The 20,122-nt window shown below is 40.1% G+C and overlaps 1 protein-coding gene across 1 annotated transcript in view; it reads right to left on the bottom strand.

Moving 5' to 3' along the window:
- The window catches only part of LOC106563521 (12S rRNA N(4)-cytidine methyltransferase METTL15), a 71,358-nt gene extending 51,356 nt beyond the window's left edge, over positions 1–20,002 (bottom strand). Inside the window, exons 1-2 of the mRNA XM_014129185.3 lie at positions 19,774–20,002; positions 19,294–19,542 (exon numbers count right to left, since the gene is read on the bottom strand). Of these exons, the coding sequence (XP_013984660.3) occupies positions 19,294–19,539 (246 nt within the window). The 5' untranslated portion in view covers positions 19,540–19,542; positions 19,774–20,002. The remainder of the gene's footprint in view (positions 1–19,293; positions 19,543–19,773) is intronic.
- Positions 20,003–20,122: the final 120 nt, after the last annotated feature.

Raw genomic sequence — 20,122 nt, forward strand, 5'->3', positions numbered from 1 at the left:
AGAGATTTTAAGTAAAGATTTATTTTGGAGAAAGCTTTTAAGCTAGCAAGGACAAGACAGAACTGCATGAGCCAAAACATTTGTTACTATAACCACCCTGTCTGAGTAGGTTAAGGGAATATTTCCCAAAGAAATGAATACATTACCAGCTGAATTCCATCAGGAAAAAGATTCAGAAGCCCAGAGCACACAGTCTTTAGAACCCTACCATAAGCCCTCTGTGGAAGTCCGGCCAATGGCTGCCATACTAGAGATCTGACCCATCCTAACCTCGGAACCCATTAGCACATCTCTCGCCAGGTAGCTAGCTAACTCGATCTTCAAATTTAAATGAATGTCTGTTACGAGAGATTAGACCCATCACGATGTTCACAAAATCGTGACTGCCTTTTGTAGACCAAGACAGATTTTTCAGTCCAAAAAGTCAGCATGAAAAAAACCGATTGCATGCAAATCAATAACAAAACTACAATATAACATATTTTTTATAAAAACAAGTGATTTTTTTGGTGATTTTTCAGATGAAAGAAATTTACTTAAACCAATAATCACTTAGGCTTCTACCTTCAGTTTATATATCTTATACACATTTTACACACAATCTATTTTACAATAGTTATATTTTGTTTGTTTTTACTCCTTCCTCTATTTCTGATGTCCGTCCAGTTTGATTTCTATTTGTAACTGTGCTATTTCACAAAAGTTCAGAACCTATATACATTTTACAGACCCCGTATGTTTTACATTGGTTATCTTATTGGTCCCACCCTTCAGCTCTATTCAACCCCTCCCATCTATCTCTCAACATCATCCATTTTGGATTTCTATTTGCCATATATTTTTCAACTGTGCAGTGATGCTTCACAAAAGTATTGAACCTTTCGATTCGCATAGCTTCTACAGATTGTAAATTAAAAATAAACATTTTGGCTAAAATAATTATTATATTATTGATTGATTATGGCTTTAAAAAAAACAAACAAGTATTGCTATCTGCAGCGTTAGTTCTAGGCAAATGTTGCAATTCTTCAGCCATTCCTGGACCTGTGACCAAAAACAAGCTACATATGGACAATCCCAAAATAAATGATCTAATGACTCTGCCTCCTCACAGCAGAATCTGCAGAGCTGGGAAGATTGTATCCTCCATATATATAACATTCAATTGGTAGCAAGAATTTTGTATAGTAATTTCAATTGAAAAATTCGAAGTTTTGAATCCGGCGTTGCGTATCAATTCATAAACCATGTGACACGGAATGGGTACATCAAAAATCTCTTCCCAACTACTTTGTAATCTATACGGCACAGCTGTCAGTTTTATGGTCCTTAAATGAAATTGGTATATGTTTTTATTTATCACACTTTTCTTTAACCATTTATGTTCTTTAATACAGGGCCGACATACAAGTTCCTTACTTGCCTCTTCCATATTTGTGGTAATGCTGCAATTAATTGGAAGAAAGAAATGGACTTAGTGTGCAAGAGGAACTGTCCCCGGGACCCAGAGGTGAAATTAGCTATCCAATGTTTCAGTCAGTTCTACCTAGCACACACAGTCAGTGGACGAGCTCTACCTTCTTTCGCCCTTTGCTAGCAAGGAAAATAGCTACATTTTACTACACCACATAGGGTATTCAAGCTGCATTAAAAATATATATATTTGCACTTAATAAGTTTCTCATTATTAGATGGACTCAACATAACCAATTAAATCTATATTAATTCCTTTAGGGCTTAGGATCTAGTGTATTTTAAACTAATTGGCATTGCCCTTATATCTAGCCTAACATCAAACCACATAGGCCTACATCATCATCCTCAGAATCACAGGACATGGGGTGAGAACAAACAAAGGATTTTTTTTTTTTTATGGCAACCAATTCTGTCATAAATTCATGGCTTATTAATTGTCTCATTCCGGTGATCAACTCTTTAATGATCCTACAATCACTTGCTGTTTTACAGATCATGAGGCTACCACGTCGTGTCCCCAAGCCACACTGAGTGGAGGAGGACAGAGGGAATTGGGAGATAAATCTTCTCTCTCCATCAACGCCCCCAAAGATGTTTCTAGATGTTACAAATGCCATCGACAACTCCTGTCCGAGCCTCCTCTTCATAAAGCCCCTGTCAACCCTGCCTCCCACGGCAGGTGCCCTGAGACTGCCTTAACAGATACAGTGGTGGATGGAAAAGTAAGGAGGAGCCTGTATATGAAGCACTTAATTCCACCGTTAAAATAGACTGCAATGAATCACATACTGAACTTGTCAGCAAAATACATTGCTAGACAAATGTCTGAGCTATATCTGATGTGAAGAGTATTTTTTTCCTCTGTCAAAGACAAGCCAAAATGTTTCACAGGTAAAAGTCCAATATGGTGGCAATGTAGTCTGGAGGCAATGAATGGCAGCAGATAATGAGTTATTTGAATGTTCCAGGTTAAGGAGAAGGAGAAAACTCTTCTAAGTGTGAACATGAGTCATCATCCCATACCCAGAATTCTAGACAGATTTTGCCCTGTAGGTTAGTTATTCACCAGCACCACTTATTTCCAAATAAATGTGGACTTACTCATTTATATCATCACCATCAAATAATATGCAGATAGATAAAAGGTTTAAAATAAAAAGGCTTGTGAAAAAGTGTCAACAGATGTACGCAGACATCACTCAACTGAAGGAAGTGTTGATTTGAAGAAAAAAAGCAAGTCTAACGAGAGTGAAATTTGATGAGTAGGCTGAATCCAAGCCATAGCTTTGAGGTACGGAAATTATGTTAGTCATGCCTGCTGTCTCTGGGAGGGGGTGGAACTGAGAATATCAAATCATTTATTATAAAGCTTCAACTAGGGGCGTAGCTTAATATTGCACCAATATATTTTGATTGCCATTAATTTGAAATATTTCTTGCCACTATAGAGATGAGAAAAGCTCCAGAGGTTGGGGGATGAGGGGAAGGATTTAAAAGAAATGGCAATGCCAAAAAGCTCTTCTTAATTCATTTTAACAAGAACAAAACAAAAACAGGGTCAAACATGATACAGCGGATCCATTCAAAATGACTATGCGGTCAGTTGGTGCCCATTTTAAGACTCCACTTTGTCAAATGGATGAGAGAGTGTAAAAGTATTGTCAACACGGCGTGCAAAGGAAACAATGCAAAGTATTTATAGCCCAAATGAAACCAAATTGAAAGGAGGGGGTTCGGGGGTAGAATCCTCTAACTACTGTATATTCACAAAATGTAAAGAAGCAGAAGGAGAAATGGCTTCCCTCCTGAAGGTGAATTTTATGGTACTAAAGGAAGACAAAAGAAGAACAGGGTCATGTCCATTAGTATGTGTCAAGTGTGGCGTCAAGCTAAATGAAGACCTCCCAGTGAAAGAGTACTCATAGAAGAAAAAAATCTAGAGGCATATGAAGAGATGCTTCCGGTAGTTGAAGGCTGCTTTCACAATAACCGATGAAAGAAATAGAATTGGGGGCAGGGAGTGTTGGATGGGTTGCGAGACTGTGCCATCCTTCATCATGTACTGCAACGGTTTAAAGATTTCCTGATAAAGTGGATGCCCCAGGCATTTTGAAGACAGGAATTATCATCAGTCCATAGCTAGCTATTTTGTATACATCTAGCTGTTAGAAAGGGGGTGGGGTGTAGCCTAAGTGCACAGCATTTCTAGTTCAACCTCTCAGACACTATCAAAACACAAGAGAATTTTCACTTTTTAAGCCTTAGAAACCCCTGAAAGTCATTAAGGCACTAAAACTTCCTCAGATTTTAATCTATTATCTTTGTTTTGTGTCTTATATTGTTTTATATATATATTGTCTTATATATGTTTTGTATGGTACAGTTGTATCATGTTGTATCGTCTAGCAATATGCTAAATGACACATAATTCAATGTTGCCAATAATATGCAGAGGTTGGCATTCCTGGATGTGCTATGGGACTGGGCAGAATAAGCAAGGATGAGGAGTAGGACGGAAAAGAGTGTTGTGGGCCTGATCTGTTAAAGCCACAAAGCAAGCATTGATCCACAGTAAACAGCCTTCGTAGTGAAGCTCCTTTGAACAATAGATGGGCCGTTGAGCTTGACAATTTATCAGCGCACTTATACTGAAAAAATATATAAACGCAACAACTTCAAAGATTTTACTGAGTTACAGTTTATATAAGGAAATCAGTCAATCAAAATAAATGAATTAGGCTCTCATCTATGGACTTCCCATTACTGGGAATACAGATTGCTCACAGATACCTGTGTTGTCCCACTCACTTCAATGGCTGTTTGAAGTTTCTGGATATTGGCAGGAACTGGAACATGCTGTCGTACATGTCGATCCAGAGCACCCCAAACATGCTCACTGTGTGACATGTCTGGTGAGTATGCAGGCCATAGAAGAACTGGGACACTTTCAGCTTCCAGAAATTGTGTGCACATCCTTGCGATATGGAGCCGTGCATTATCATGCTGAACCATGGTGATGGCGGAGGATTAATGGCACGGAAATGGGCCTCAGGATCTCATTGCGGTATCTCTGAGTGTTGAAATTGCCATAGATAAAATGCAATTGCGTTCGTTGTCTGTAGTTTATGCCTGCCCATACCATAACCCCACCACCACCATGGAGCACTCTGTTCACCCCCCACCTGCCAACCTCCTCTTTTACGCTGCTGCATGTAGGTATAGTTAAAGTCACTTTAACTATACCTACATGTACATATTAACTCTGTACCGGTACCACCTGTATATAGCCTCGCTACTGTTATTTTCACTGTCATTTTACTGTTTCCTTTTTATTTTGTATTTCTTTACTTATCTATTGCTTACCTAATACCTATTTTTTTACTTAAAAATTGCACTATTGGTTAGGGCTTGTAAGAAAGAATTTCACTGTAAGGTCTACACCTGTTGTATTCGGCGCGCGTGACAAATAAACTTTGATTTGATTTGAAATAAGCTTTTTGTACGTCTGGAAAACGTCTGGGATCTTTTATTTCAGCTCATGAAACATGGGACCAACAGTTTACATGTTGCATTTATATTTTTGTTCAGTACAGTTTCTGGAGCAAGCACTATCCCCAATATAACTGTAGTATAATTAGTTTGCAAGGAAAACAAGCTGTAGTCTAGGTGTTATACTAAATACACTTTCCAAAGTTGTACCAAACAAAACCATTGGAAAAGCTGAGTAATCTAATGAGTAAACAAATATTAATGAGGCTGTTTATATCGGAGTTTGATAAATTACAAACAAAATATATGCCTATGCTGCCATAAAATAGAAGACACGGTGTAAAGGTATGAATGAAAGTATGAAAAATAAATAAAAACAAGTTCGCTACTTATCATCAACATTATACTACTTAGTATCAGTATTATTAAGGGAGAAAATGTTCAAGACCCAATCAAGAGGCAGGTTTAGGTCTATGCTATGTGCCCAGGGTAGGAGTTGAACAGTGGGGGAGACTGCATGTGTTCAGATTCCTGGTCTTCCCCTCCAAGGCTCTTATTTGTTTGTGTGGGAGCAGTGGATTGGTCTAGCTCCAATTAGCGAAACGGAAAGGGGGATACTTAGTCAGTTGCACAACCGAATACATTCAACCGAAATGTGTCTTTCACATTAAACCCAACCCCTTTGAATCAGAGAGGTGCGGGGAGCTGCCTTAATCGACATCCACATCATTGGCGCCCGGGGAGCAGTTGGTTACGAGCCTTAACCGCTAGGCTACCTGCCGCCCTTCAAGGCTAGTGCTTTAAGGATTATTGGACAACTAAAAATACAAAAACATCTCAGAAAATATTATTGTGACAGATTCTGGGTATTCCAGATTACAGGCATGTTTGAATAAGAACTTCCTTTGAAACAGACTTTTGAAGTTGTCAAAACATATCAAACCATATTACAATTATAGTAAAAATGTAGATTTCTAATACTTAGCTGGCAGGCACATCAAATCAAATGTTATTTGTCACATGCTCCGAATACAACAGGTGTAGACCTTACCGTGAAATGCTTACTTACACCTAAACCAATAATGCAGTTCCAAAAATAGAGTTAAGAAAATATTTACTAAACAAAAAATATTTACTACAACAAAAAATTTAATAAAAAGTAACAATAAAATAATAATGTGGCTACATACAGGGGGTACCGGTACTGAGTCAATGTGCAGGGGTACAGGTTAGTCGAGGTAATTTGTACAGTGAGGGAAAAAAGTATTTGATCCCCTGCTGATTTTGTACGTTTGCCCACTGACAAAGAAATGATCAGTCTGTAATTTTAATGGTAGGTTTATTTGAACAGTGATAGACAGAATAACAACAAAAAAATCCAGAAAAAAAATTCCAGAAAAATCCATGTCAAAAATGTTATAAATTGATTTGCATTTTAATGAGGGAAATAAGTATTTGACCCCTCTGCAAAACATGACTTAGTACTTGGTGGCAAAGCCCTTGTTGGCAATCACAGAGGTCAGACGTTTCTTGTAGTTGGCCACCAGGTTTGCACACATCTCAGGAGGGATTTTGTCCCACTCCTCTTTGCAGATCTTCTCCAAGTCATTAAGGTTTCGAGGCTGACGTTTGGCAACTCGAACCTTCAGCTCCCTCCACAGATTTTCTATGAGATTAAGATCTGGAGACTGGCTAGGCCACTCCAGGACCTTAATGTGCTTCTTCTTGAGCCACTCATTTGTTGCCTTGGCCGTGTGTTTGGTCATTATCATGCTGCAATACCCATCCACGACCCATTTTCAATGCCCTGGCTGAGGGAAGGAGGTTCTCACCCAAGATTTGACGGTACATGGCCCCGTCCATTGTCTCTTTGATGCAGTGAAGTTGTCCTGTCCCCTTACCAGAAAAACACCCCCAAAGCATAATGTTTCCACCTCCGTGTTTGACGGTGGGGATGGTGTTCTTGGGGTCATAGGCAGCATTCCTCCTCCTCAAAACACGGCGAGTAGAGTTGTTGCCAAAGAGCTCCATTTTGGTCTCATCTGACCACAACACTTTCACCCAGTTGTCCTCTGAATCATTCAGATGTTCATTGGCAAACTTCAGACGGGCATGTATATGTGCTTTCTTGAGCAGGGGGACCTTGCGGGTGCTGCAGGATTTCAGTCCTTCACAGCGTAGTGTGATACCAATTGTTTTCTTGGTGACTATGGTCCCAGCTGCCTTGAGATCATTGACAAGATCCTCCTGTGTAGTTCTGGGCTGATTCCTCACCGTTCTCATGATCATTGCAACTCCACGACGTGAGATCGTGCATGGAGCCCCAGGCCGAGGGAGATTGACAGTTCTTTTGTGTTTTTTCCATTTGCGAATAATTGCACCAACTGTTGTCACCTTCTCACCAAGCTGCTTGGCGATGGTCTTGTAGCCCATTCCAGCCTTGTGTAGGTCTACAATCTTGTCCCTGACATCCTTGGAGAGCTCTTTGGTCTTGGCCATGGTGGAGAATTTGGAATCTGATTGATTGGTTGCTTCTGTGGACAGGTGTCTTTTATACAGGTAACAAGCTGAGATTAGGAGCACTCCTAATCTCAGCTCAGCTCTAGTGTGCTCCTAATCTCAGCTCGTTACCTGTATAAAAGACACCTGGGAGCCAGAAATCTTTCTGATTGAGAGGGGGTCAAATACTTATTTCCCTCATTAAAATGCAAATGAATTTATAACATTTTTGACATGCGTTTTTCTGGATTTTTGTTGTTGTTATTCTGTCTCTCACTGTTCAAATAAACCTACCATTAAAATTATAGACTGATCATTTCTTTGTCAGTGGGCAAACGTACAAAATCAGCAGGGGATCAAATACTTTTTTCCCTCACTGTACATGTAGGTAGGGGTAAAGTGACTATGCATGAAATCAGACTGAAGACTGCTTGTTGACAGTGTTAAAAGCCCTGCTGCACCTGCCCTTCACTATCCCATACCAATGTTTCCCCAATAACAATAACAGCAGCATCATCCTGGGAATGACAGAGTCAACTCAACCCTACCTACAAGCCAAATATATGGCACTTCACTTCCCTTCACTAGCAGAGTGTTTATTCTGGGGCTGTTTGAGCCGCATTGAGTGTGCTTGTACTATGACACAGATACAATGCAAACAGATGACCTACCCAACTAACAATAAGCAACAATCACAGTGCATACAGGAAGCTCTACGAGCCTGTTTCGTACAAGCTAAGGCAATGTGTGTGTAGACTAGACCATTCATAACTGGTACTAGTCCGGTTGCCCCAATTTCTGTTAGACAACAATATATGCTAACCGAGAGATTACTCGATTGTCACTTTGAGCCTTGAACATTTACCATGTTGGAAACCCAAAATGTTCTACTTTGGCTTGGGCAGTCCTAGCTTTTGTTTTGGTGGCCCCTTGCAGCTATATCTGCATATCAAATCTCACATCTTTCATGATGCAACCATTTGGGTTTGTGAGACATCATTTATGTGGACTAACTTCTGCTGGTGAAGACTGCTTAACTACATATCTTTTCATTCTGGTTTTGCCATATATATATATTTATTAGATTTTTATTCCACAGCCGACTAGTTGCAGGTGTAATTCAGCACCACAAGGAGTAATGCATCCTACCCCACCTGAACCCTGGGCCACTAAGCAGCCTGAGCAGGAACAAGGCCAACACTGCAGTATAATCCTACTATCAATGGGCTCAGTGTAGAACATTTAAAGCACTGGAAAACCATTATTTAACGTTACACAATCATGTGCATAGTGAATGCATATGACCTTATGAATTCGTAGATAAATTCAACATATGGTATTGTTGCCGTTAGTGTCGATATTGTATCGTATTGTTGTTTGGCTATGAGGTTTAAAAGCCTTGAGCTCCTATTGGATATTGAATTTGTATCAGAAACATTGAGTTTGTATTGCAAATACAATATTGTTAACATATTGGTATATTAAAGCCCAATGCAGATTGACCAAATCCCTGTTATAATCTTTTCAGGGGTTTTATTGAATGTGAAACATTCATGTTTATAAAAATTCACCTTCAGCAGTACTTTTTAACATTGCTAAGTGAAATCATCATGAAAGTTACAATTTTTTTAATTATATTACTAACAGTGGAGTGATTCCTTATTTTTCCCGGACCCTATTTTTAGCTATATTTTACATAAATAAATGAGTCATGTATTTAATTAATCAATTAGTTAATTCCCATGAGATAGTGAGCTGTGTGGCTGCTGATGGCTGATGCTTAGAGAACTAACAAGACACAAGTACAGGAAAATTCTGATAAAGAGGCAAAAGTGATGTTTATCAAACACTCAACCATCATTCAAGTACTATCCATTAGCTCAATAGAGAGCCACGTAGAGAAGTGTTTCCCAACTCCAGTCCTCCAGTACCCATAACAGCACACATTTTTATTGTAGCCCCGGACAAGCACACCCAATACAACTTGTCAACTAATCATCAAGCCCCAGATGAGCTGAAAGAGGTGTGTTTGTCCGGGCTAAAATAAAAATGTGTACTGTTGGGGTACTTGAGGACCGGAGTTGGCAAACACTGATTTAGATGATATGGGCTGCTTTTAGACAGGTAGCTCAATTGTGATATTTTGTCTCACTAAATTTGTCTTTGAACCAATCAAATCAGCTCTGAAAAGGATCTGATGTGAAAAGATCTGATGTGATTGGTCAAGGAACAAAATAAAATATTTGAATTGGGCTACCTGTGTAAATGAGACAAAGTCAGTCTGGTCTAAAGTAGGCTAGACATAACACTGTAGACTGAAGGTCATGCCAAAATGACTACATTATGTCGACAATCAGTTAAACTGGGTTTGCTGGCAAATTCATGAAATGTTTTACATCAGTGATGAGTTTAAAATGTTGAATTGTACATCAATAACCAATGATGATTACAGCGCCACAATGTTTGACATGTCCTGTATCATATGAAAATGACAGCACAGTGTTAGGGAGGGTCACAAAATGAAACAAGACAAAATGACAGGCTTCTCAACTCGCCCCCTCTGAACTTGCCTCAGACAAGAGAGCTAGTTTCATTTCCAGCGCTGTATTACAAAGCACTAAAATTGTTCCATATGCCTACCCAAACCTCTGTGACCTATGTATGCACTATACACAGGCCCCATTACTTATGAATGCATTTATTGGATCGATGCATTGTTAGCTGCCCCCCACGATTGTCAAAATAAACACAAAACCGCTAGGGGGATCCATGGTGGCATGAGCATACTTGCAACAAGAAAGAAAGAAATAGGGGTACATACTTTGAGGACTTGTTTTTGAGGACTGATTGTTTAAAGCAAAACCTGAACAAATCAAAATAAAATCTATTGTAAGCCCTGTTCAGCAGGTATAGCCAGATGAAGGTTCTGTCTCGGCTACTGATATTGCCTGGGGTTGTTTGGCATGCAAAAATACTTGTAGATCAATGACTGTTAACACAGTTACATGCAGCTCGACACTGAAGTAGACGCATCAGTTATCACAAAAGATGAGAGGTATTTTCGGAAGGTAGAAAGAAACCATTTTTGTGAACCGGCAATTCGTAATGTTTAAATACATGTTCTGACTGATGTATGCTACATTTGGATCCGCAGACCGATGCACTTCTATCTTAAACATTTTTGAATTGGGGACCGATGCGTAAATCGTTACATCCCTAATATTAACCCAAAAAAGAATTTATCTGCCGTAACTTTACTGTATCATAGCTAACAATTATTACATACATCTATTAATAGGGTTGCCTCAGAGATAGATAGAGGACGAAACATTGTATCTGTGCCATTATGGCATCATTAGAGCATGGTCAGATGAATTGAGGCCATCACCATTTTGAAGTAGTACATTTTCTTCTTCTACTACTACTTTATGAGTTGGTAAACAAACTGAAAGGGTCCATACGGCCACCTGCAGTGTGTTATTTGAACAGGTATAAAGCCAAGGTTGGCAATTTACTGCCACCTGCAGTTATGGAATGTTTGCTCATGTGTATAATTCATTGGCTGATCCCTCCTAGTGACCTGGATGGAATTATGTGATCCTTCCTTAACCCATAGGAAGTCCCAACCAGTTGACTACTTCATAATGGTGAAAGTCCCCAATGGCACTGCCTAATCTAAAACATGCTTTGGGGTACTAGAGTCCTCTATCCATCTCTATGGGTTGGCTACACTTCCAGGATTACACGCTAGCTAGTTACCTAGGAGTTTTCTCAGATGATCTGAAGAGAATATGAGGAAGATATGTAACTTCTTGTAACTTGTCAATCTGATCTTAAAAGCATGTCTCGGCAGAATTTTTTTATTATAATAAATACATTTATATATGTTTTTTAATGTGCAGTGGGGCAATGATTTGGCAGCGGTCGTGCGCCGCTGCTAAATAAATATAGGGGAACACTAAACCCCATACTCCCCCTCACCCCAAAGATAAAACTAATAAAGGAAATATTAGTGGACATAATGATAACATTAAATTCACAAACATAGCTGGAGATGTACTTTTTCAGGAAAAGGTTTCATTATGGAGATCTACAGTAATACATTTAAGAGAAATCCTCATTCAAAAAATGCAGTTTTTGAGCCCTCATTCAAACCCCAATCAAGGACATGTTGCAGAGATGAGTCATCATCTCAATCCAGCTGTCCACGGGGCATACATCTGATTAGCATACCCACGCTCACACACCAGGCGCAAATGTAAATATTGTAATAAAACCCTCCGTAATAACACTGCTCCCGTGTCTTGGAAAGGCTTTGCTTTGTTTATTTTTCCCACTTTCAGCCATATTGTATGACTGTGAGCAAGTACGCAAATAACAGTTATTAAAACTGGATTTCAGGTGCAGTTTTCTGAGATTCTTCTACAGGCAGCCTCCTCTCTATTCTGTGCCTTATGCTCTCTCTCCTGCCATTTTCATCATTAGTATAAATATCATCCTCATTATTGACAACATGAGTAACCATCAAGGCAGATATTCAATTGTACATTTTGATCTCAAGATATCAATAACTGAAGTCAAATTCATGGAACCTGTTGACAAAACAACCACATTCGGCACAGTAATGTTCTCATTTGTAATGTAAGCAACTAAACAAACTGGCACAAGGATACATTTGGGTGTGATATGATAAAAACGGCTATATTCACACATTATGGACTTATGCCACTAATAGTTTGCATGTACAGTACATTGATGTACATGTATCTATATGAAACTAAAGCCACAGACTGTGTAAGATGAAAGGGTTAACGTAGCTCAACATGACAGTCCGGTGGAGCACCCACAAGGGGGTTGTCTGCTCAGCAATGCTGAACCACCTGCTGCTCTATAGACTCAGGCACCCCATTTCACTAATGAAGTCCCAGACTCTCTTTCACACCACGCCCCCATCACCACTATGAAATGGTCTACTCATGAAAGTAATGAGCCAGGGAGGGAGAGAGACTCTGCTGGCCACTGATAACCTCAGACTAAACTTGCAACCTTATGAGACAAGGGCTTAATATCTGGCCGTCAATCAGCCCCGGTGCCCCTAGCTGGAGTGTTTAATTACAAGGATCAATTATTCACCAGCCTCCTCTTTCACTACACTGTGCTCCGAAAAACAATGGAGGAGTGAGAAGAAAAAAAACAGTGGCCGTGGCCCACAGGGGGGCCCAATTTTACCCTTGGGGGACAGTTAACCCCCTGCTCTTGTACATACACAGAGTGTACAATACATTATGAACACCTGCTCTTTCCATGACATAGACTGACCAGGGGAATCCAGCTGAAAGCTATGATCCCTTATTGATGTCACCTGTTAAATCCACTTCAATCGGTACAGATGAAGGGGAGGAGACAGGTTAAAGAAGGATTTTTAATCCTTGAGACAATTGAGAAATGGATTGGGTGTGTGTGCCATACAGAGGGTGAATGAGCAAGACAAAATATTGAAGTACTTTTGAACGGGGTATGGTAGTAGATGCCAGGAGTACTGGTTTTTGTCAAGGATTTTTCACACTCAACAGTTTCCCATGTGTCAAGAATGGTCCACCACCCAAAGGACATCCTTTGTCTGGTAAGCATTGACACCTTGTAGAGTCCCCAAATTGAGGCTGTTTTGAAGGAAAAGGGAAGGTGTTCCTAATATTGAGGTCGTTCTACTTCAAAAAGAACAAGAAAGAGGGTTTTCGACACCCACCATCTTAGATTGTTCTGAAATTGTTTGTTGTTAGAAACTGATAAGATTCTGTATACTGGTTGTTAGGGTGGGATTGGCGTGGGGTGCAGGGGGTCCGTGGGTGGCTTTTGACTATTTATTTGGATTCCTCAAATCTTACTCCCTCTTAGAAAAAAGTTTGGTCCAAATCAGATGTTAGGCATTTATTGAATAGTATATGAATCCTATAAATTAAAAAAATGCCAATTTGGGAGCAATTTAATTAGCTTAATTTATCAGAGATCAAATTATATTTCAACAAAATAATGTTGCAGGAATGCTAGTCTTATCTGTTTCTAACTACGGAAACTATTTCAGAACACAATCCGAGATGGTAGGTGTCATGAAATTACCCACTTCCAAAATACAGTCATTGGCATGGTTTTCTGTTTTTTCCCTGGGATGTTTTTCAAAGTTAGTGTGGGAGAACATCCTGCGAAGTGAATTTTACAGTTTTAAAGCTAGTTTCCTGCAATATTATATATTTTGCCAAACCCACTGGCTACAGGTTATCTACAAGTCTCTGCTAGGTAAAGCCCCGCCTTATCTCAGCTCACTGGTCACCATAGCAGCACCCACTCGTAGCACGCGCTCCAGCAGGTATATCTCACTGGTCACCCCCAAAGCCAATTCCTCCTATGGTCGTCTTTCCTTCCAGTTCTCTGCTGCCAATGACTGGAACGAACTGCAAAAATCTATGAAGCTGGAGACTCATATCTCCCTCACTAGCTTTAAGCACCAGCTGTCAGAGCAGCTCACAGATCACTGCACCTGTACATAGCCCATCTGTAAACAGCCCATCTATCTACCTACCTCATCCCCATACTGTATTTACTTATTTATCTTGCTCCTTTGCACCCCAGTATCTCTGGTATCTCTACCAGTGTTTAATTGCTATATTGTAATTACTTCGCCAGCATGGCCTATTTATTGCCTTAACTTACCTCATTTGCACTCACTGTATATATACTTTTTGTTTTCTTTTGTTCTACTGTATTATTGACTATATGTTTTGTTTATTCCATGTGTAACTCTGTGTTGTTGTATGTGTCGAATTGCTATGCTTTATCTTGGCCAGGTCGCAGTTGCAAATGAGAACTTGTTCTCAACTGGCCTACCTGGTTAAATAAAGGTGAAATAAATAAATAAAAAAATACAAATAAAAAAAGTGAATTATTTAGAATTCAAGGCACACTTAACCAGCATGGTTACCACAGCATTCTGCAGCGATATGCCATCCCATCTGGTTTGCGCTTAGTGGGACTGTCATTTGTTTTTCATCAGGACAATGACCCAACACACCTCCAGGCTGTGTAAGGGCTATTTGACCAAAAAGGAGAGTGATGGAGTGGTGCATAAGATGACCTGGCCTCCACAATCACCTGACATCAACCAAATTGAGATGGGGTGGGATGAGTTGGACCGCAGAGTGAAGGAAAAGCAGCCAACAAGTGCTCAGCATATGTGGGAAATCCTTCAAGACTGTTGGAAAAGCATTCCAGGTGAAGCTGGTTGGAAAAGCATTCCAGGTGAAGCTAGTTGAGAGAATGCCAAGAGTGTGCAAAGCAGTCATCAAGGCAAAGGGTGGCTATTTTGAAGAATCTAAAATCTAAAATATATTTTAATTTGTTTAACACTTTTTGGGTTACTACATGATTCCATATGTGGTATTTCATAGTTTTGATGTCTTCACTATTATTCTACAATGTAGAAAATAGTACAACTAAAGAAAAACCCTTGAATTAGTAGGTGTGCCCAAACCTTTGACGGGTACTGTAGATATAGCTCCATTATCTTTTCTAGATACTTTATATATGGTTTAGTCGTTAAGTTTACACTGAAACATGTAAACAAATATGTATGTTTTATCATTTTTTGGAGTGGAGGCAACGATTTAGCAGCGGTAGCCTTTATGTAAATAGAGCTATTTATGTAAATGCATAGGCAACCACAAACAGTTGCAAAAGTCTCTGGATAAGAGCCAGTTAGGTCATCCATTTCTTCACTTATTTATTTTTTTAATTAACAGACTGAACTATATATTTAAAAAACTATTTATGCTGAGTAAGTTGAATCTCCGCAGTTCAGCACATACACTTTCCTGTCTCCCTGTTTTTCAGACAGCAGAAAGTATAAAGGTGCTTTGATTTCCTAAAATGTATTTCATTATTTGGCTAACAAATTTTATTGGAACTAAAACACTCTTGTAAAAGGACATTGTTCTTGTTATGTATTTAAATTCAGGTAAGGAGAAGGTGTAACACGGGAGGCCATTTTAATTCCACAAGGGGGAGTGTGGTGAGACTGCAGTGGCCTCCTCGTTTTCCCTGCTAAAGCAGTAGTGGATCTTTCCCTGGACACTCAGTTGACGGCTCATTAATCTGCCCTGGCGGAGGTCCCCAATCCTGGCACCAGAGAAAAGGATTCCCCACACCTTGTCCTCACTCTCACCTGCCTGGGCAAACCACTGAGGTGAGGAGGGGACAAGGGCCACAACAACAAGATGAGGGATTCCTGGCAGCATAAAAACAAAGAAATCACTTTCGGGATGCCCTCTGTGAGTGGGCGTGTGAAAGCAGGAGGGGGGGCGACACACACGGAGAAACACTCACCCGCTATCATCTGTGGGCTGGTAATGAGGGATGCTGGAGGAGAAAATCTATTGCAGTGGTTGTGGGTGGATCTGACAAAGACAAAACACTCAACAATATTGAATTCCGGGGCTGGGCGACAGGCTTTTAGTCCATACATTTTGAAAAGATGTCTCTTTTCCTTAGAATGATTGGGCAGGTCGTGAATGGGGGCTGGATAAATGGTTCAACTTGCTGAGAAAAGTTTAAACTTATTCTTTCTTTTTAAACATTGTATAAAAGCTATGTTCTACACTTGTACAAGACAGTTTTCTTCATTGTTTCATTCAAACAATTAGGTTACAACAAAGGGAGTGTCAGGGATGATGCAGGGGGTTTCATCAAGGCTATTAACTTAGCCTGAGTAAAAAAGCCTAATTATATCATCAGCCAGGGTGTACCACAGTGATTTATGATTACTGACTGATGGGCTAGGAACATAGATACTCTCTGTATGTTCCTAGCTGACGGGGCAGCCCTGACATTATGTGGTGATGCTGACTGACACTACCTTCTCAAGTGGATTATGATCAGTCTTTAAACTAATGACTTGCAAGTATCAAAAGGAGTGACAGATGTACATAATGTGGTCTTTTAAAATATGGCCATCCTATTCATCTATTTCAAAATCGTAGTGGCACTTTGTTAGTGTTAATCATCTTCTGACACCTTCTTACTTTGATTCAATTGGATTTATTTTAGTCATTTTCATAGCAATAAGCAGAAAGAAATCCTGTTCCTCCATGTAAATAAAACACCCTATCCTCCAGCTACTCCTGTCTTGAGTAAACTAATAACCTCCAGGTCAGGAAAAGCCTGATTCTGCCCTGAGAAAGGATATCCTTCTCCAAGCCCCCGACCGCTGTCTCCCACATCACGGTTTATAACCACCTTTAGGCCTCACACTGCCCGTTATTCAATTAGCCAAATGCTACAATTGCATCAAGATGGTGAAGATAATTAGGTTAAAATGGTTATCTGGCTGGCTAAGCGCATTCACGTTCAAGGTGAATAGAAAAATATTCAATTGTACAAACTGTAATCTTTTAAGAGCTAATTTGGTGGTTAATGAGGCCAATCTAGTTTGGGTAATTTATGGTTGATGGGAAGGGAAGGAAGGCCAGCAGGAGAGCAACACTGAGGCTGCTTGAGATAAAGCTCATTTCTGGAGTATAAAATGGTTTTACAAGGTCCGTCTCTAGACTTATCAACTATCTCTAGACTGATCAGCACAATTAAGACCTAAGCCCACAACCTTATCGTCATTTCTGTAAGTAGTACAATCACTTGTTATTTTAAGGGCTGTGCATGTGCATCACTACTAGCCGTGACAGTGTGAGAGAAATGTGGGGAAATATCACAGTCCACCTGTGTAGATATCTGCGCTGGACTTCATGCGTGGGAGGCGGCGGGGCGTGAAAGGCTACATTGCCATTTACCCACTTTAGTGTAATTACAGCGTTTGCTCTCAGATACCCATCATCTCTCTAAGTGCTCCATTCATACACACTATGCTTAGCCTGACAAGAGCAACTACGCAGGGTTGATTGCTTTACAATAGCAGATCAAAATATTAATCTGACTCAGTTCAGTGATTTAAGTGAGTATTTGGCTAACATGGAGCGTGGGTTTCCCCCCAGTCATTGACTTGTCAGTGAAACCCCCACTTAAACAAACAGGGTCTGTGATTACACTACCTAGCTTCTCTACAGGACAGCTGATGGAAACAGAGTGCAGACACCTGATTGCCTGACTGGTTCATTAACAGAAATGGTGGGGGGATTTCACATGGAGAATCTCTACCATAAGAATTTCTATTGTAAGACTGCTTAAGTGTTTACATGTGCTGGTAGCTGTTTATTTACATGTATACCTTGACCAAGGCTGCTATTACACATAGCCTAATAGACCACATGAATGAATAAACATTTTATTTATTAAGAGCAGGTTTGTGAGACCTTATATTACAGTTTATAAATAGTTGCCATTGTCGTTGCAATGTTTCAGCGAGCAGTCTGAACATGACGCATTTCAATTCTCCATCAAAGACAAATTACAGTAAGAGCTGGATTCAATAAAACATGCCAAAGTAGGCTTAGTGTTTATGTAGTTTCTATTTACACAACTAGCCTACTTCCGGCACACACAAGTGTCTCAGTCTGAAAGCTGAAGAAGGTAAGATGGATGTGCAGTACCAAAAATATTCTGCTAATGTATTTGAGTATGGGGGAGGGGACTGAGTATGCCAATGTGTATATACTGGAATGCTGGTTTGACAATGTTGCTACGAGTGTAATTACAGCACAGGTAAGCACAACTTAAAGGGGCAATCTGTGACTACTACAACCCACATGGACTTTTAAATGAATGATGTATACCCACTGATTCTTGAAGAATATACCTTAGAAATTCCTCAAGAGCTTAGTTCAACTGTCGTACCCCATCAGAACACAAAATATTGTCTAAACTTGTTTGTAAATAATGTAATTATAAAACACTATGGCCTCAAAACATGGTTAAAACTCTAAATGTTGCATGATGGATAATCAGTCCATACATAGGTGTCTATGAATTTGAGAGTGGTTACATTTCTTAAGCCCCCTCCCTCAGCATTTTACCAAAACAGTGGCGGGGTGGCCTTTATTATTGTTTAAACAGCAGATTGCTGCTTTAATGTAAAGTATTACAGCTTTTAATTACTGTGCTACGTTGCCGGTCTTCCAGCTTTTAATATGTTTTATTTCAGCATTTGGGGTTGAAGCACAAACTGTATAAAGCAATACCGTAATATATATGCAACTAGGCTACACCCTAGATAGAGCCTGTCAATGTGCAGTGACTAGAATTACATAAAAAATCCATGTAACACTTGTTTTTAATGGCAAGCTCTTGGCAAGCTTTATTGGGACAGTTGGCCAATGGGCGGACATTGAAGGAGTTACAGTAAGAGGCGCTAAAGTTCAGGCAGGAGTGTTGCAGGCAGCACTCTATGTCCTGCCAACAGCCTTACGGTGGCACAATGCCTGACTAAGATGTTGACCCATGGCCCCCACCTGCCCTGTCCGTGCAGCATCTCTCGGCCACCCAGGGGGCCCATCAAGTCTCCCTCGGCACTGCCCACCAGAAACAGAAGGCCTTTGACTCATGTCCATCTGTCCTGGTAGTATGTAAGGGAAAGCCAAGGTAGTGGGATCCTGGTGACTTAATGTGCCCTCTCAAGAGAAGTAGCCAATCTTATGAACTGAGAAGCGAAGTTAGGCCATGAACAATCTTTCAAAGAAAGCAGATTTTCATATGATTCATCATTGGGGTAAAAACAGGCAAAATGCACAACAAACCTTACCTGCTGTTCAATAGAATATTTAACCATCAAGGGCTCACTAAGAAAAGGTGGGTTGACACACACTTACAGCTTGTTAGAGAAGAAAGACTTACCTCGCCAGGTTGAATATCTAAACATCGGAGCACTTCTTTAAGCATAACAGGTGTGTGCAGTGTCTGTTCAGCCAAGATGGTGGAGTCATCTTTACGTCTGTCCTGGTGACCAGGCTCCATGGGAGCAAAGCCAGAGTAGGACAACCTACTCCCCTTCCATGGCTGGCTGACTCTACAAGCAGCATCAAGAGCCACTCTCCATGATGATCTCAAGGTGGGACAAGCCGACACATGCTGGCATGCCATGGTCTGAAGAGAATTGGAAGGGGACAAACACACAGCAACTTTGTAAGATAATATTCTAGCTAGTGGCTAATGCAATACATGCCACTATATGTAGCTAACATTTCTAGCTAAGCTAGCTAGGTATCAGAAAATATAAATCATTGATCCGTTATTTCTATCTAGTTATCCAGCTACAGTAAATAGCTAGCTACTTAGCCAACTATACACTAAAAATCAAAGTGGGCTCCAGGGCACCTTTTTACAGTAGAGTACAGTACTCAGTAGAAGAAAACCACGTTGAAGAGTTATCAAATTCCAAAGTGGAGTACTGCGAAACAATGATTTGTGTAGCTACTAGCGTTAGACAGCTACTAGCTAGCTATTCTCAGGTGCATCTTCATAAAAAAACTCTCGGGGAAAAGTGTTCGGATAAGTGAGTTCCGTTCAGCTGTCGTAGCTAGGGTTACAACACCTTGAATAGCTTGCAACTGGACGATGGAAATCGTACTTAGGACATTGGTCTTGACGCAATATTATACTTACTTTGTTATGTTAGCTATGTGTCATAATGGTTTCATTTACATGATTAAAAAATTGTTAGAAA

Source organism: Salmo salar, chromosome 11 (genome assembly GCF_965601325.2).
Source record: "Salmo salar chromosome 11, fSalSal1, whole genome shotgun sequence".
Classification (NCBI taxonomy): domain Eukaryota; kingdom Metazoa; phylum Chordata; class Actinopteri; order Salmoniformes; family Salmonidae; genus Salmo; species Salmo salar.